This window comes from Bemisia tabaci, chromosome 3, assembly GCF_918797505.1.
Source record: "Bemisia tabaci chromosome 3, PGI_BMITA_v3".
In the NCBI taxonomy this organism is placed as follows: Eukaryota; Metazoa; Arthropoda; class Insecta; order Hemiptera; family Aleyrodidae; genus Bemisia; species Bemisia tabaci.
Genome location: NC_092795.1, coordinates 46,549,130 through 46,568,614, shown reverse-complemented (window position 1 = coordinate 46,568,614; position 19,485 = coordinate 46,549,130). Strand labels below are relative to the sequence as shown.

General features: G+C 39.9%; 2 protein-coding genes across 2 annotated transcripts in view; both read left to right on the top strand.

Moving 5' to 3' along the window:
• The first annotated feature begins 386 nt into the window (after positions 1-386).
• LOC109030713 (TIP41-like protein) lies at positions 387-2,829 on the top strand. The gene is made up of 3 exons (XM_019041809.2): positions 387-626; positions 976-1,078; positions 1,913-2,829. Exon 3 carries the CDS (start codon positions 1,939-1,941, stop codon positions 2,740-2,742), a length of 804 nt encoding a protein of 267 aa, XP_018897354.1. The 5' UTR covers positions 387-626; positions 976-1,078; positions 1,913-1,938; the 3' UTR covers positions 2,743-2,829.
• Positions 2,830-14,091: 11,262 nt separating this feature from the next.
• LOC109030718 (uncharacterized) overlaps positions 14,092-19,485 on the top strand; it is a 64,993-nt gene continuing 59,599 nt past the window's right edge. Inside the window, exon 1 of the mRNA XM_019041813.2 lies at positions 14,092-14,310. Within this exon, the coding sequence (XP_018897358.2) occupies positions 14,272-14,310 (39 nt within the window). The 5' untranslated portion in view covers positions 14,092-14,271. The remainder of the gene's footprint in view (positions 14,311-19,485) is intronic.

The window sequence follows — 19,485 nt, the reverse complement described above, 5'->3', positions numbered from 1 at the left end:
AAACATGGTGGCCTTGTGTCCAAAGTGACGTCACAATCATAAGAACCCCTCTCTTTCTCTCTTGCAGTGTTTTATAGCATCTTAATTCATTGTCGTAGATAAAATGGCTACCAAATGAAATTATCAGCCGTATGGTGTTTATTGGCTAAAAAGTTGGAAAAACCACAAACACAATGGGAATTTTAGGGAATTTTCAGTCGCGCAGCGCTGCCAAATATTTACAAATATCCAATTCTGTTTTCTTTATATCAGGGCCAATAATGTGAAAACTAATAATTAGTCAGATGAAATGTTTCCTGTTAATTTTCACGTATCTCATACCAATGTGTATAACATTTTGATTTCACGCTGCACCAGCGAAAATCGGGTGTCTTGGCAACACCGAATGGCAGATCCCTAACCCAAGTGTATTGTTTATGTTGTGGTTGTGGACCTCATAAAATATTTCATATTGTCATTTTTTGATTTTTTTGTATGTAATTCTTATTGTTACAGCGATACTGTACACAATAGATTAAACCAAAGCTACCATAAGTTCAGCATTTATTCGAGATCTGTGTTTTGCTCAAAATCCTCAGGCGCCCTGTGATACTTTGTTTCGACATTATTGCCGAACATGACATTTAGTAAGTATCACCCTTCCTACACAAATTAATCGGTGTGAATCTGATCTATCCTTAACTTTAGGTAGTTCAGTCATGATTTTACAGCTAATTTGAAGCACATGGTACTCTCAATTCTGATCCTTTGGTACTTGGAGATTCTCTGAGAAAAGCAGTGCTACTTACTTACTTCTCTGTCACTATAAGAGAGTCGCAATTCTCCATTACAAACTTGTAATTTCTCCTCTTAAAGTGGGGTTTTTCTTTGTTTTCACACAACTCTACAATCCGTAATTTCTTGAATATCTACTCAGATTGAGTTCGAACATTATTGAAGGCAAAGCTTACATTTGATTGTAATTAACCTTTTCAGAACACCTTGGATTCACGTGTTTCATTTTCTTTCAAGACTGCCAGAATACTAAAATGAACCTGATATCAAGCTGAGACAAACCAGATCACAATATTTCCAAGCTGTAAGTCTTTTTCCTCTCTTATTATCTTACATTAAATTCCAGTCGGATTTTCTTGTTGATTTAGTGGCGAAAACAGGTTTTATTACACATTTGAAAATTGAAAATCGTTGAGATCAATATCTTTTGCGCCTACCTGTGCCACCCCCAGGCAGCATAGTTAGGCTTGTATGATACAAGATTAACAGCCGGAGGTTGGAGAATAGAAACCTGAATTAGTTCTGGTGGATTCAGAGGAAGGAACCAAAAACAGCTTACATTTAACCATTTTTGGTCTGCTGGCAGTATTGTCATTTCACCTAAACCTTGGGTTGGAGGGAGGGGGAAAGTTACCTGACATGACCCTTAACATGATACATAAGTAAAGAAATGAATTAATGAATAGCTTGATGAGAGCATCTTAACGTCAACTCAATTAAAGTTAATTTACTTAATAATCGTTAATTTTAACATGAGTTAAATTAAATAAGTTACAATAAAAATAGGTAGGAATTAAAACACCTAATAAGATTGTTAAAAAATCAGGTTTCCAGCAATTAAATAAATTTTCTCGTTTTTTATCCAGGCCTTCTGAGCGCAGGAGGGTGCAATTGCTCCCTCCCCCCATCATCCCCAAACGCCGCTCTTTTCTGCCAGCCCGATATTTTCCAAGCTAAGACGTAGCCATATTTCATTTTATTTTTAAATTCAAAGGTATCATCCATGTGATGAACACTATCCTCACCCACCATACTCCATCCGGAGTAAACTAGAAAATGTGTCTTTTGATTTTTCATGTGCCTTAAAGTTCTCCCCAGAGTTTTTCAATGTTTTAAAATTAATTTTTTTTTTCCTCAGGCGAACAATACTGAGTGAGTTCAAGTATGGCTCTGGTGTGTGATGAACAGAAGTTCGAGTCTTGGACAGTGAAGACTCAGAAGAGTCATATTTTAGGATCTATCTGTGTTAACGCCAAATCTGGTGGTTGTGAAGGAAAACCACCTGCCAGCAAATGTGACTATTGCAGTTTCACATCAAGCGTTGAGCTCCCTCACTTGCCAGAAATGGTCTTTCCAAACAACATTTTGACAGTATGCCATGAAAGCGGATGTGGGTTTACTTTCCAAGCACTGGAGGCTCTGAAAACGGTTATTGTTGGTAGTATGCCGCTCAAAGTAGCTTGCTCAGATGTGTGGAAATCATCTCGCCAGGATAGTGGCTATATGGATAGGTTAATTCATTCGTTTGACTGGACATTCACAACATTGTACCGAGGGTCTCTCCTCGGCAATTTCGTTGTAGATGATAAAACAGAATGTAGAATCAATTTAGAAAAATTAAAAGAAAAGGAACAGATTTTACACTATGAAGACATGATGCTTTTTGAGGATGAACTGCATGATAATGGAATTTCTGTTCTTTCTGTAAAGATTCGTGTAATGCCAAGTGGGTTTTTTATTCTTCTTCGATTTTTTTTGCGAGTTGATGGTGTTCTAGTGCGAATCAATGATACCAGAATTCATCATGAGTTTTGTAACAATTACGCCATTCGCGAAACAACTTTGAAGGAAAGTCAGATCTCTGAGCTCAATGTTCCTTTAGGTCACCTCGGGGACCCAAATTTAATTCTACCCCACCTGAATTTGAAAACAACAGTATGTGAAAAATTATCTTTTCCATCATCGTAGCATTTGCCTGCCACCTGCTCTTGTATCATTGTTATTTTAGTTTTTATCTTCTCATTTTTCATTAAATTTTTCACCTTTTGGTACTTACGCTCTCTCTTTTTTTTTACCTTCTCTAATCACCTGTTAGGTTCAAATTGTTTGACCTCATCAAACTTGTCATGCATAGTATAGTTCTTAAAGAAAGTATTTTCATTTTACTGAGTGCTGGAAAATTAGTGTACAGACCTACCATCCGGTTCGATTCAAATGAGCTCAAACGTTTTTGCAAGCAGAAAAAAATATTCAAATGCTAAAAACGCTAATTCCTCACTTATGGTATTGGTGCAAGTCAGCAACCACGTGTCTCGGTTTGCGATGTAGCTGACTTCCTGTTATACTTTATGTTTTCAATGAAAAACTACTCAACAGTATTGCTTAAAAAATGTTGTGATTTATCTTCCCTGTCCGTAAAAATTTTGCGAAAACTTCAAGTAATGATGTCGATTTTTTCTCCTTTAAAAAAATAAAGGAGTGGAAATTTTCAAACCTCGCAAATAAGATACGTGGTTGCGGACTTAAGCCTTTGATGTGTTGATCTGAAAATGCTCAGTGTAGCCATCCTGCTACATGTATATTCAACCTCATGAAAAAATTTTGATCATAGAAGTCAAACAGTGCAAATGACATATGAGTGAGTATAGGCATTTGAGTCAATCAGTCAATTGTTAAATTATTTTCCCATTACTGTTAAGATAAGAACTGTGGTGTCCTTAGAATGTCGTGTTCCTAGCATATTTGCTGTTTTCAAGACAGATTTTCCTCAATCTTTGCTCTTCTAGAATCCCATTGTCACTCTGATATTAATCTTGCCATTTTTTATTCAGGGTATAAGCCTACTTTCAAAACTTCATTTAATTTGCACATGAAACTCATTTTTACAAATCTATAGTCTTAAATGTGAAAATTTAGTTTTTGGTTCCGGAAGAGAAGGTACAAAAATATATCAGGTTTTTCCCCCTACTTACTCTCCATACTGTTTTGAAAAATAACATTTTAAACAAAAGAGAACAAAAGTTAAGTTAAAGTTTTATTTAGATTATTATGCTGGAGATAAGTCTGGGATGCATGTCTGAAATAGAAAACGCCTTCACCGTCTTTTACACAGATTAGTTTCGGGGTTCCTGGGCAGAGGCAACTAAACTAACTGCCTTACAATGCGCTTAGTATCACGCAAATATGAAGGCGCTCCACGACAAATGATCTTTTTGTAATCATCTACTCCAATAGAGCTATTCCGAACTTCAGAGTTAGGGCTGCCCAAACAATATACAGAGGCTCCTGAACAAAGTAAAGTAATGGTCCGTCGGGAGAGATCTCAAGCAAGAAGGGGGGGGGGGGGGGGGGTAACTCCCCTGGTAAGTATTCAAAATTAAAAATAATGAACGTGCAGTTTTTAGCTTGGATTTCAAGTCTATTAAATAGCTTTCAGCATAATTCGAAAATGCACACATTTTTTTTTATGTGCCGTAGTCACCAAAGTTACGTGAAAGAGATGGACTAGGGGCTCGTTAGACTCCAAGGAGAGCCCCAAACTCGGATACAACGAAAAAAATTGTTCTTATTCATGAGGTCACGAGGCGGTTTAACAAATTTTTCGGTACCTCGAAAACTCTAGTGTCAATCCGGCCCCGCACGGTAAGCCTGTGTGACAGAGTGACGGACGGATACTAGATGAATTGCAATATAATGTCTAGATGCAACTATTCGGGCTTCATGGATGTCCGTGTTGCATACGCGCATGAAAGTGAAGGCGTTTTTACATCAGACACTTACCGTCACACTCAGCGGCGCTCAGCGGAGCGAGTTAATGATTGGAGTCGAACAACACGTCGAAACATTTAAAGCTCATACCTATCGAAAGGTACGGAAGGTAGAGGTTTCAGGAAAGATTTTCATTGATATTTGCAGTTTTACAGTAAAAAAGATTATGACCAACCTCTTCGAAAGGCTCGCGCTTACAGAAATTGTTGAGATTTCGATCCGAGAAAGTCAAAAGCGCGATATAAATAATGGAGTTGATGTAACTCGTCGGAAAAGATAGAAAAATGTATGCTGCCTTGCCAGCTTCCGCGACTGAGAATTTTGCGCTTAGAATTATGAGTTTTGTTCACTTAAAGGGTGTTTTCGCGCTTATGAAAGTTCTTGAAATTTCGATTCGAGAAAGTTAAGAACGCGCTATAAATAATGAAATCGCAATACAGGTCGGACAAGATGGTGATATTCATGCCCCATTACGCCTATTTTCTCCGGATGACCATCTTGAGAGTAGAATTTTGAGTTTTTTATAAACTGTATGATATTTTTACACCCATGAACATTTTTAAAAATTTCTATCTGAGAAAGTTAAAAACGCGCTTTAAATAATGGAGCTTAACATGCCTGGTATAGGACGGAAAATGTGCGCTCTCATGGCAGCTTCCCCAGCTAAGAATACGGAGCTCGGAATTTTGAGTTTTGTTCCCCAGGGATACTTTCGTACCCGTGGAAATTTATAAAATTTCGATGCGAAGAAGTGAAAAACTCTCTATAAATAATGAAGTCAATGCAACATGTGCGAAAAGAACGAAAATTAGACATTTCTTTGAAATGAACGCGTGGTCGAAAAAAGTTGGGGGTCTTTTTTTGGGAACAATATTTCGTTTTATTTATTAACCATGCGTTTAAGTCTCCAGAGATCTGACTTATATCACGCACATAAGTACTGAAGCCTGTCCGCACCAACATTTTCTTAAATTATGTTTCTCCATAACTGCAGAGGGTGATTCTGAAAGGCAGTAAATCGATGAGACAAGTCCAAGCACAGATTGCAATAAATTGCGATTACCTGCATCGTAAAATTATTGCTATCGTATCAGTGTGTTGTGTATGTTGCCTATCCATTAATTGAAGGAACCGTCTCATTGAAAAGTGCAATAAAATTGTGATGAGTCACAGTTTTACCCAGAATTTTAAATTGCCTGTTCTGATACATAGAGCTCCTCTTATTGATCGTTTAGAATCGGCATTTATTGACCAAATGATGCCGAAGTATTTCAGTTTCAATGCATTTTTGCATGGAAATTTTATTTTAATACACGGAAAAAACAAATGAACGCTGAGTCCTAACACCTCAGGCAAAATAGCGCCAACTGCAGGCAGTAGAGCTGAACCCCACAACTTTAGGGTCCAGCCCTACAGGCTGTAGTTGGCGCTATTTTACTTTAAGTGTTAGGACTTTGTGCTAAGTTTTTTCCCGTGTACTTTAATTGCACTAACTATGTTGGATATTTGGACGTATTTCTGCCAAACGGAACTATGTGCATTATGACGTGAGCCCTGTTATGCATATATATTCTTATGGGTCTCAGGGCTCATGTCTTGATGCACATAGTTCCGTTTTGCAGTAATATACGTCCATTTTTTCTGTCTAAAGGCGGATCTATCAAAGCTTCTCAAGTACAGCTGTTGAAAAATGAATGTTAAGAATTGTCTCGAGGAAGATAAGTTTTCTCATCATTTTTGAGGAGATGATGGTGAAATACGGTTTAATTCCTTGGTTATCATATTCTCCGTGCGAATGTATGAGGGGTTTGGAGGACAAGGCGCATAAGTGCAGTTTTTAAAAAAATTGAGAAAATGACTCCAACTAAAACTAGTTTGAAAGTATATGCTGTGAAAAATTCACGGCTAAAATCCAACTTTAAAGCATTATAAAGTGAGCTTAAACTTCCTTTTTGCCATTAGACTGTGAACTAATTGACTATTGTGGACTTTTAAGTGCCAAAGACCAATAATCAGGGTTCCCAGCACACTAAACTTCTAACTTAAGTCAATTATAGCATAACTTAAGCATTACTTAATTACATTTTTGCCGCTAACTGTTATGACATCACTTTTAACGACTTAAACATGGTTATATAAATTCAAATGAAATTCTCTGAAACCCTCATGAGAAGGACATTCTTTTCTGGCCAATGAGAATTACAAATAATGCCCCCCTTAAAAATTAAGGGAACTTTTTGGCGCCTGACTCTATCCCAGATCAGCCTTGCGGCTTAATTTTTTTTCATTTTTTAAAAATGTATCATGCTTAATCTCACTAAAAGTGGCCAAACAGTGTCCTGGTATACAATACTACTTTATAAGTAGTAATACAGAAAGTTCTAAGCATTTATCTACAAGGAAACAATTTTTTTTTACCGTTATTCAATTCTCAGATTTGAGGGTTTTTTTGCCGCTAACTGTTACGACATCATTAATTCCAAAACTTTAAACACGCATCTTTTGAAACAGCAAAAACTGCACTTATGCGCTTTGTCCACCAAGCCCCTCCTATCGTGATCAATTTTTCCCAACTTTTAAATCACCAATCTTGTGTGAATTTTTATCGGGAAAATGTTGTTTTTCCGACCCAACTTGTCAACGATGTATCATTCGACGACTACTGCGTCGTCCATCAAAGGCAACAGATTGTGCATCACCACGCGAAGTTAGAAAATCCGGTACAGGAAAAAAAAGAATAACAATCTTTACGACCCGGTTAATGACCGTTAAACGAATTCTCCTCACATTCTCTTCTCTATATACTCACAATCACAATCGAATGATGCATCTGAAGACAATCTGTGAACGATGACGTCACGAAACCGAATAAGTGAGAAAGAGCAGGAAAACGAGGAATATTAAATATAGGTTTTATAGACGTGCACTTCAAATCCTATATTATTTCTTCAGTATGGATGATGAGAAGAGTGAGATTTACGAAAGCTTGGTCAAAGTTTGCTGAAGAGCTGTAATTTTGGGCTTGAAAAATGTATTTACTAATGCTGCACCTTTTTTACGGTGATTTTTTCCCACTTATAAAGCCTTCCCCCTCCTACTCATTTTTTGGAATTCATGTACTTAAACATAGGAGATGGTGACAAAGCTCTGGACTTAAGACGGATACTTATTCTAAACGATGTATGAATTTCTTAAATTTCAACGTGTAAATAAGAGATAAACAAACTTTGAAGAGATTTTGATTTTTCTGTAAGTATACCTATCACCCCTCTCCGTAGTTCGTGTGTTTTATAGACATTCAATATCCCCTTCCCGAGGCACAAAATGATCGGTACTACATTTGGGTGTTCTGTATGTTGCCTACTCGCTGATTGAAGGCGCTCCTCTGATTCTAAATCCTGGCGATAAAATCGAGATGAGTTGCAATACTTCTTTGCACGAAATGATAGGTACTGCATTTGGGTGTTTTGTATGTTGCGTACTCGCTGATTGAAGGAGTCCCTCTTAGTCTAATTCCTGGTCATGAAATCGAGATGAGTTGCAAAACTTCTTTGCTCTCCGAATTTCTCATCTCTTGTCTAATTGTTTAAAAGCGCCATTCATTGAAAAATGTTGTAAACAAGTTACAATTTTATCGTAGAAAAGTTTGCAAAGTAGGAATTTTATTTCCAAAATTCCCATTATATTCCTTTATTTCATGGCAAAATGCCGCATAGGCGAAAAGCCTAAAATTTGTGAATCAATAAGGAAAGAACTACACAGACATGGTAATGTTCTTCCTTCGTATTTCTGAGCTTAGGAAAAACGCAGTATGAATAATCGGATGGTGCCAAAGTTCCTCTTATACAACATTTATTTTCAAGGAAATATATGAATATTTTTCTTCGAAATTCATACAGATAGCGTAGATTAAATTACGAACAAAATTGTCTAAAAAATTGAAAGAAAATTAGTAGCAACTTCATCAACAAATTCGTACTTCATCAAAGGAAATTTGGCAACGCCCAAATAAGTATACGTCGTTTTTCCTTAACTTAGTCGTAACGTTCCCTATGGAAGTCGTAGAGTGCTTTAAGGCGCTGTTCACGTGAGAATCGAGCTCGCTCGTGTGTAACAGTACTCAAAAATAAACCGCGTGCCTCAATCTTGAATCCAAAATCGATGCAACACGTAAATTTCTATGAAAATGTCTCAGGCAATAACCTTCGAGAGCCCTTTTCAGGAAGCCTGGCAACCTGTTTCCCGCATATTATAAAATTCCCCAGTGGCTCTTCCGACGATTGTTGCTCCATTTTTCTATGATTCCCGACCGGCAATTTCCGCAGAATTCCCGCCTCCCGGACGAGAACGGCTACTCCCGGCCAATCCAAAATTGCTTGAGCTCCGCCGGGCCGGGATCGCCGCGTCGTTTCGCGTTCTGGTAATAGCGGCCTCGGCATTTTTACCGAACCTAACCTCAATCTGGTGATTGGTCGTCGGTCGATGCGAATTGCTCCTGTGCTTCGTGTCGACTCCTAGTCACACATTTCAAATGACTTTTTGATTCCGACCGGGTTTTCCAGAAAAACATACTCGGGCACGTCCGGGAGGTATTTCAAGAGGGGAAAAAATATCGGCTCAGTGTTGCCAGGTCGAACAGCCTGTTGAAAATGACGAGTGAGTCAGCAGGCAAAAAATTCAGCTGATGGCAGTTGGATCTCAACTCATATGTACTATACTGATGTCGGTTGCATTATTATTACTAATAATCAGTTGAGTCTCGACTGATGTTAGTAAAATGCCTAAAAATATCAGGAGATTCAGCTATCCGATACATATCGGTAGGCTTTTTACATACCAAACGTGCCAAAGCTGGATTCTGAGGCCAGACAAACTTGATACCTAAGCCTTTCTCCACTAGTGAAATTTTTACACACCAACGATTTTTTTTTTTTTTTTTTTTTTTTTTTTTTTTTAACCAATTTCAAATAGCCTATCGACTCCCGCGCTTAATACCCCAGCCCCAGGTGACCATTGCCTGAGACCATCAAACTCAGATCATCTGGCCGGGAATTGAACCCGGGACCTTTTGGTCTTTGGGCCAGCGCTAAAATCACTACACCACAGGAGGCCGCCTAATGCAATTAATATGATATACTATAATTACTATTATTTGCAAATACTATTGCAATTTTCCGCGTGTCACTTTCGCCATAGCCTCCATTTATCCTTTTGTGTTTTCTCTAAAATCTAAAATTCCGGATCAGAAAACTGGCAAAGAGGCATCGATAAATCGCCGAGCCATTTTTTTCCGAGGATCGGGATGGCTCGTCGTATCTTAACGTGATGGCGCGTCGCGTCGGTCGTGTCGCATCAAGCCATCATGTCCTCGAAAAATGAGTTGAGTTGTCAAACCCTGATCACAGCAAATCTGTTAGAAAGGTGTTTTTTTGGGTTAGCGAGGGAATTTCGGCAAGTGGCACAGCGGGTCAAAAGTTGACTCTTAATAGCTTTTTCTCTCTCCCTTGTTTCAGGTGCTAATGTGGTTTTTCTCTCAGAGCACAGAGCCGATCAATATTATGAACAAACGTAGTGCGAGTTTGACCGGGCAAATTGTATCACTTGCCGGGAAGCACACGCTTCACGCCATCTGTTGTTTCTCCGTTCGGTTTCAAAATCGGTGTACTCGCAGCTAATAATTAGACCTAGATATCGGGGCGCTCCTCAACTTGTTTGCATTTAACCTGCTTGTTTACCTAATTAAATTTGGATTGCATTTTGCAAAAAGGAACCAAGAGCATTCCAATATCGCTAAGATAGTGCAACTTTGTTTGCCTTACCCACAGATTATTTAAATACATTTTATCTTTACTCCCAATAAACCACATATAAAGACGAAAATTACCTTTGTAAATTTAATGTTTTGCACGATTTCAGTAGGTAACTTTATTAAATGAATATAAGATACACAATCTTAGCAACACTGGAATACTCTTGGTTCCTTTTTGCAACATGCAGTCCATTTATTCATGCATTTATTTTTTCTTCCATTATTTTTTATTTTCTCATTTGATCATTTAAAGGGGTAAAACCAAAGTTCATAATCTGTATACGTCATAGACGCAAAAATACGAAAGCGAACTGATAATAGCATTGATTATCAGTTTATTTTGGCGCTTTTTCAACTCTTTGGACCGGTTTACTGCTAGGGCTATAAATTTTGGATCCGGTTTTGTTCGTTCAAAGGGTTCCTACTCGTACTTCTTTTCCCCTTTTTCAACGAAAGCATACATGTACACTTGAATGAAACATTAAAATGATATTCGTCATCATATCTCGGAAAAAAACCGGCAGACCTTTGAGTTTTTACATTGGTTTACCCACTTAAAATAGGCAGTGAGAAACTCGCAACGTCGCCAAACAAGGTATTCCCCACCATTGGTGATGAGAAACGTGTCTGCTCACGCGTCAGAAGTCGAAGCGATACTGTTGCAGGCGTTCTGAGCAACTATTCCACCACAGAAGTGTTGCACAGTATCAGACGAAAATGAAGGCGCGCTAACGCACGCAAATTGACTGGTATTGCTCACTACCGTGTAGAGTCCTACTGATCCCATGAACTGCGGCTTGCCGATCGATATTTGTGAAACTTGGTTCCAGGTGGTTTTTTTTGACGGGATCATCGAGTTCAACTCAAATCGAAATTAAAAAATCTAGAATGGCGGAAGTCGCCCAAAATGCTATTTCGGCGCTTTCAAAATTATCCAATTTTGCAATCGAGATATGAAGAAAAACTCACAATCAGTGGCGGATCTAGAGTGAGTTGGAGGGATGGGGGACCATTTGTTGATGTCGCGAGGGGGGTCTGGGAGCAAGGGGGGTGGGTCTTTCTAAATTTTCTAAAAAACAGCCCCTCCCGGTTTGAATTTTAAGCAGTTTTAGCATACAATTTGCACATTATTTGAGAGTTGAAAATTAACGAATGATACCTCTTTTAGAAAAATTTTATGTTGTTACATGACCTATTTATTTCTGCGATATTGAATAACCTTTGGTTAAGTAAAAGTTAAGTAGTTTTGAAGTTCTGTCTTGACACCTAATTAGTAAATTTTTAGGAGCGTTTTTTTTTCTCTCCCTCTTTTTCCCTCTTTCCTCTTGTTTTCCTTCTTTTTCTCTTCTGTTTCCCTTTTCTTTGGCCCGACCCTCCCCCCCAAGGATCTATGCCACTGTACACAATACCCTAAGTGAAGGGTGAACAAGATTCTTTCTCAACAAGCATCTACTCAATGTAGCCACAAAGTGTCATCCGCGCAACGTGAATCAACGAAAAATTCCTATCGGTTATAATGAAACATAGTCTGTCGAGATGAAATCTCGATTTTTTATCGTAGCATTCGGGGTGATATTTTGCCTAACTCTTAAAATGAGGGTGTTAAAACATATGTAATCTCAGTTTTTCCAAACTTTTATCGTTAAGTCTAGCCTCCCCTAAGACGGCATGACCTTTGAGCATACCCTTGTGTAAAGTTAATGGCTTCTCAGTCACCATTCATCAATGAAACATTAATTCCGAATCGTTGAATTCTGTCTATTTCTTTAATCAGTCTACTATTTGTTACCACTTCGCACTATGAAGGCGAAAGAGGAAACCAGATGTCAGCTCTTTACTCCGAATTTCTCTTGCAAATATAGCTTTTGCTGCTCTACCTCTTGCAGAAGTTGAGTTCCTCTGCCATTGGTCATTAGTGAAAAGTAGAGCCTCCACTTACTTTTCCGAGTAGATAGGCTGCGCCTCGTGGAATGTTCTCTTGCCTACCTCTCAAAATGAAGGAGCAGCAGCTGTTGCCTCTACTCTACACTCCCAAAATTAACTTACTAATGCAGTTTTCTCCCTTTAAAATAGTATTCAAGTTCTACCACTGGCGGATTGGGAATGCAAGACCAGATACCCAACGCGTAACGGCAACGTGTAAGCCGTGTTTGGGTGTGATACTCACGTAGTGCTTGAAGCACCATTACGAATAAGACAAACGCAAACAAACACAACAATATAGAAATAAAGCGAGAGAGAGGATGCGCGTTTACGACGGCGCAGAGAAACAACTATTCGTACTTGATGGACGTCCGTGCTGCATTTGAAAAATTGAAGGCGCGATGACGCGAAGCGTGAGCTCTCAATGCTCTGCTATATGCTGCCAATGAGGTGTCGCTCAGATTCGGGAGAAAAGTTAAAAAAGTGGCCCGAATACGTCTTTCCTGTCTCCGGCTGTGTTGATACCTACACGTTCTTTCTGATTTCTTCAGGTTTTTGTCTGCTTCTTTTTTAGGATGGATTTGCAGACCCACGTCTTAAGCTCGTGTAAACTGTAGCACTGGTTTGGTTCTTTTGGAAATAATGGTGCTGCGTTTAGTGGCGTTATTTATGTTTTCTTTAATTTCAGAAGTCTGTCGGTTACTTCAATACGTTTAATTTTGCAATTTTTACTCTGTACGATTAATAAACTTTGAACCTGGAAATAGCGTAAACTTATGCTGCTTTGCCAAAATTTTCTGAACCTCTCTCAACGTAGGGGATGCCCTACCAGGAAATATCACATTCCGCCGCTTTAACCAGCCAAGGGTCTACGCCCTTAGATGCGAAACAGCCCGACCCTGGTTAGGCGTCCCCCAAATCTGTGTACAGCGCCATAACTCAAAATCTATTCGTTCAATTTTTTTTCAGTGCAGTAGTGGAAGGGTAGTGTCTCTCTGCCGTGCTAAGGAAGAACGCCGTATAAACATTTGAGAGCTGCATAATTCCCTCCAATAAATGTTTCTTTTTGAGGAAAGTTATGAACATTTTTCCTTTAAATTTTCAGAATCTTGGGGTGAAATTGCGAACAAAGTTATCCGAGAAAATGGAAGGAAAATATTCATAAGTTTACCAGGAAATTCGTGTTTTATCAAAAGAAATTTGGACGTATTTATGCTAAAAGGAACTATGTGGAAGTGGAAAGATGGGGTGTGCTCGTGGAAGCTGGATAAGAAACAGTGTAGAAGTGGATATAGTTCCTTTTGAGAAAATGGAAAAGCGCAGGATTTTCACTTAAATCAAAAGAAACTGAGCGCCAACTCGTGAGCCATGGGCATGTGACAAAAGCGTTGTGGACAGGGCTCATGCGTTAAAGACGAGCGAGCAAGAAAACGGAGACGGCTTCGTTGCCGCTGACGTCACTGGAACTTTTAAATTTCCATTCATTCTTATGGCCCTTAACTAACGAGCACACCCCATCTTTCCGCTTCCGCATAGTTCTGTTTAGCATGAATACGTCCATTTGGCGACTGAAAGGCTTCATATGCTGATTTTCCTCAGTGGGAGCTTTGATGGATGCTATGTTACAACCCCTGTTGGAGGGTAAGAGTTGGTTGGATGGACGAGTGATGAATGGAGAGTAAAGAGTGAATCAAAACAAGACGAGAGTGGTACCGGTACCGTTGCGGGGACGCGGGCGCGGGTACCACGAGGACGAGGCCGAGCCGGACTGGTCCGGGGCTGAGGGGCTGAGCCCGGGTCGATGACTCGCCGGAGACTCGAGCCGCTCACTGCCACTCGAACCTCGGGACCGGACCGGCCGCGCCGCGACATAACCTCCACGCGCCGCGAGTGCTCGCGCCAACGCCGAAATGCACCCCCGCCAAGTTTGACAAGTGACACGCACCGTCCCCCTTCCCCCAAGTGATTGTGTAGCCAGTGGAGTTAAAGTGCTAACCATGGTTTTTGTACCGCTCCCCAGCCTGTCTGTTATCAAGGTAAGAAACGCTATTTTCAGAAAACGCGTATCTCCACAGGGGGAAAAATTAGGTAGCTTTTACCATATTCTGGTTCATCAATGGCACGACCAGAGAGTATGGTAACCTACATCAAAATTACCATGATTGTAACAAGATTCTTCCTTATTGTGACAATAATTTTGGTGAAAGTTACCAAACTGTCTGGTTGTGTCGTTTTTTAACCCGAGTATGGTAAATGTTACCCTGCTTTTTTTCCGTGCACACTGAAAAAAAGTATGGTAACATTTAGTATGAGTCTACTTGATTTTTTTTACACAGTGGTGCTATTTGGTGAAAATAACCAGAATTATGGTAGTATTAACCAGAGCTCTGGAGAAGTTTCACCAACGATAGAGATCGACGGTGAAACTAGAGAAGAAGGAAGAATAATGTCGTAGGATTCGCGGTTGATCGGATTTCTAGTTATCAAAACTTCAAAAAAGGTCTCTTTTACGGAGGATATCACCACGCAAAAATTAAATCATCCTCGCCGAAAAGTATAACGTGGCGAGCACATGAACTAATGAAGATTACAAATGAAACTGAATAAATATATTAGGAGCGCGATGCGTCTCAGCTTTCAACAAACGGTCTTAAAGTTGTCCATCTGAGTGTGGAATACCAGCTCCACTCTAATTTATTATCATTTACCGAGGTCTCTCGCAGAGAATGATCGCACACCTGAGCTGATATTTGTCTTTGTCTACCCGGATGATGCCCATCCTTTAGGGCCAGAAACGCTCCTGTTGCGAGAATTCTGGGATTACCCTAAGTTGAAATTAGTGTCGTGCAATACTTTTCGACGAGACTTTTGCAACGGGGATTTTGACACGGATTTGAGGAAGTTATATATGACACAAGAATGTGAAGAGAATGATAGTAGCTCTGAAAAGTAGATTTAGTACCTACTGCAGCAGTCCCGTTGCTTTTGACAGCTTATCATCTTTAACTGTAATACTGCCGTGCTAAGGGAAAATGCCGTAAGAGCCTTCAGGCGTTGCCAAATTTCCTCTGGCAAATCACTAATTTCAGAAAATTTTTTGAATATTTTTCTGCCAATTTCTCAGATACTTTTGTTTATAATTTGATCTAAAGTGTCTGAAAATTTCAATAAAAAACATTCATAAGTTTCTTCTAAAATGAACATTTTATACGAGGAAATTTGGCAACACTCGAATGTTCATACGGCGTTCTTCCTTAGCACGGCAGAACAGGTCATTATCGGCTCAGCATACGGATTGAAAACTTTCACAGAGGCCTTATGAAGAACTTCCTCTTTTTTATAGTCCAACATGCGATTATCTCTCGCTTAAGTAAATGCGATGAATTTGTTAAAGATTGAATATACTTACCGCATTTGCATTAATTTCAGGTAATTAGTAGTACTTACGACACAAAAAGTACAAAGAACGCGTGCTCGTACGTGAGTTTTCAAACCCTTAGACTGAATTTGGAATACGAGAGGTAGAATCCCACATTCTACATTTCGCTAAAATTCAGGAAGAACACATGATTAGGAGTAGTAGCTGCGACCATAGGTACTTTTGAAAAGAAAAAAAAACTCCAGAGAAAAAGTCTCATTTTGACCTATAGAACACGCTCCCTGGGACACCCTGTATTTCAATTCGTTCTTCAAGATATCGAAGCTCTCGGTTCGTTATCTCAGCAAAGATCTTTGACCCGAGAGGGTAATTGGATTTTGCGGTTAAAAATGCGTAAATCATCGGACGAGTATGGCTCGGCGTAATCTAGTGTAGCTTGGCCTTAACCAGGTACATCGCTTGCCTGCCTGGTCTCGTGAAATATCGGGTTGTGCCCAGAAATGAAGACGGTGAGCACCAACAAAACCAGCATCTGGGTTTTACTGATCTAAAAGTAATCCTAAACAACTTGGGGCACCGTGGTCTTATGGTGAACCGGCTGTTAGTTGTTACCACTTAGCACGAGCCCCCTCCTACCCTGTGACCTGTAACGGTTAACGCGACTATCTCAGTTTCCGTAAGAACGTAACTCAAACGGGTTGATTTCTAAGGATGTGACCCGTCCATCGCGCAAGAGCTGATTTTGCCTATTAAGCGAGATGAAGGCGAACTGTGCTTTTTGACGCTGAGGCGGGCAAAATGCCTTTATTTGATCGATGAGGAAAAAACAGACTCCCGGAAGCCATTAGGCTTCCGGGAGTCTGTTTTTCAACCCATGTTTGAATTTGAAATTGAACCCTAATGGGTTAAATTGCACTGCAACTTTGCAAAGCCTCGCCTGAACGTTTATTTATTTATTCTAGAACGATGGCAATTCTTCCTCACTATTTTCCAATGGAAATTTTTCATGTTTTGACGGGAACTTTACTTTTTTATCATAAAACAGGCTCTCTTTGACGAGTGAAGGAATAAGTTGTCAAGTGTAATTCTTTGCCATGTCGCGGAACGGTGTTGTCTTTCTGGCTTTGACCACTTCCATCTGATTTTGCTCTTAATCTGAGGGTGTTTTCTCTTCATTAAGAGTCATCGTGCTCTCTTGCTGAAAAAATAACATGCTCTTCCAGCATGGAGGATGGCAAACATGTGTGTGATAGCCCGTAGATACTGCCTCGACTACCACCGCAGTTAAGTTTGCATCCCCTGAATGTAAATCTAACTGCGAGCTTGCAACCAGGGACCCCCATTATTAAGATCCAGGATGGCATCCCAGCTTTTTTAAAATTTTATTTTATATTTTTGTGAAGTACCCTTACAGATCGTATTCGTTGCGGTTCGATGTATCGTTTGGTTAAAACAATAGAATATAACCTCAAACAAAAACTTTAGGATTTATGTAAGAAAAGCTAATACTGAGGAAATTTCATTTTATATGCCATTCTATACTCATAAGAATCAAAAATATATCACAAGAAACCCGTCCCCTCAGATTACTCAATTGACTTTTGAGGCTGTATTTACATGCTGGACCAATCGATATCGATAAAATCTCACCTGTTTGATGTATCGAATACGATCCATTGCCAAAACATAGCTCAAAGTGCTATAAATTAATGTTTACCGCGCTACCAACGGAGAGACATCACGTGAAGCCGTGAGAAAATCCGAGAGCTGCGGGCGCTGCAAGAGGCTCGACCGGGAAGCCTGGACGTGTCCGAATAACTGTAATTATTCTCACAGTCACACGTGAGGCGTGTGAGCCTGGCGGCAACCGACATTGACATTCAAGAATTCGTGTTTTTTGACGTAACGCCCGACCAGAGACTGGAGCGGCTCGCAGGTGAACACGGAGAACATCCAAACCGGTGCCCCGTAACCTGAAGACGCGGACACAGCCACTGAAACATAAAACGATGAGCACATCCGACATTGGTGAACGGTGGATCCTGTCGCAAAACACGCCCAGACCATTGAAATTGTTCGGTGATAAATTCAGATAGAGGTTTGTCCTGTCCAGGTGTAGGGGTCTAGGTTTAACGGGATTCTCTTCGATTACGTAATTGCTCAATTCCACACGAAAAAGGCTAGAGAGACAAAATATCTCGGAGAGCCCAAAAAACACAGTTGACTAAAATCTTGATCAGCAAGCTGAACATGAGGCTCTGACCTATCCCAGCAGTCGTTAGTTTGACTTTTTCTTATTTTATAAGACTTGTATAGTTACATTCGTATGAACTGAATTCTGTTGACGCCATGATCTAATTGATTTGATTCCTGAAAATTGCGTGAAGCGCTGCCAATTTCAAGAAGCCCTTCAACGCACCACTGAAACCCTCTTGCAACTCCCATTCGAATGGCGTTAACATATGAATGGCACTCATGCATTGTACTCATTAAAATGTTGTTGCATTTGCGCCAAACCTAGCAAATAAGTTGTTTTAGGTTTTCACAGTAATCTGTGGATACTTTTGAGCTTTTCCATCAAAATGTTCAAAATGACCGGTGAAGTCTCTAATTTTTCTAAATTAACTCACTCTTTGACTAAATCCTTGTCACAAAATCTGCTCGAAATATGATCGCGGAAGCGACCCAAGCATACGACGCTGCTCTTATTTGTCCCAGGAAAATCTCCTCTTATCCTGCCATGCTAAGGAAAAACGCCGTATGAACATTCGAGAGTTGCCAAATTTCGCTCGAGTAAATTTTTATTTTTGAAGAAAGCTATGAACATTTTACCTCGAAATTTTCAGAAACTTAATGTGAAATTGCGAACAAAGTTATCTGAAATATTGAAAGAAAAATGTTTACATATTTTCCCGAACATTCGCGATTTACTAAAAGAAATTCGGCAACGCCCAAAGGTTCATACGGCGTTTTTCCTAAGCGCGGTAGTGTATCCATCGCTCTTTCCTACGATTTCCCAGGCAATGAAGGCAACATGGCAAGGAGACGATATATTGGGCGCGGACGATTTTAGGTCATTAATACGGAGGCACGCACGCACACGCGCACACGGCAACCGGCGTGTTGTCTTGCGTAGTCGCTAGTAGGGTCTTCAGCTTTGGCTTTCCGAATTGGGCCTCTTCCTGTTCCTCTCCACTCGACAGGCCACGCGGCATGTTGCCAGATCTCAGACATTCAGGCACCGATTCTGTGATTCATGATTGTGGCTGGTTTCCTCTTATGAAAAGCTCAAAACGCCCTAAAACGCCTCAAGTGTTGTCAAGATTGACCAGGGTGTTCTTCAACGCGATTGGACGTAAAGGCCGTTGGACCGTGCCGAGGAAACACATCTTATGGACACTCAAAGGTTGCCGCATTTTTTCTGCGAAAAAATGTTTAATTTTTAAGAAAATTATGCAGAGTTTTCCGTCTAATGAAAATTGGAAGTTGCCCTGAAGGTCGAATTTTATCAAAGGACTTCTGGCAACGTCCGCGAAAACTCGGACGACGCACAGTGGATAGAGTCAATTAGAGAGGTCGGACATACAATTTTTGACTAAAACTGCAAATTTTGATGTTTATTTCTCCACATTTTAAATTATAAGGGGTGCGCTAGGAAGACAATTTCACGAGGAAACCAATGGAGCCACTTTTAGAGCCTCAAAATTTTGTAAAAACGGAGTTTTAAGCTCTCAAAGTTTCCAAAATTTGTCCGACCTCTCCTATTAACTCGATCCACTGTGCGACGTTCCTCCTAAGCGAGGCAGAATACCGACGCTTCACGTTCTTTTTA

Excerpts from the sequence above, each read along its gene's own strand:
- LOC109030713 (XM_019041809.2), top strand. The coding sequence starts at position 1,939 with ATGGCTCTGGTGTGTGATGAACAGAAGTTCGAGTCTTGGACAGTGAAG.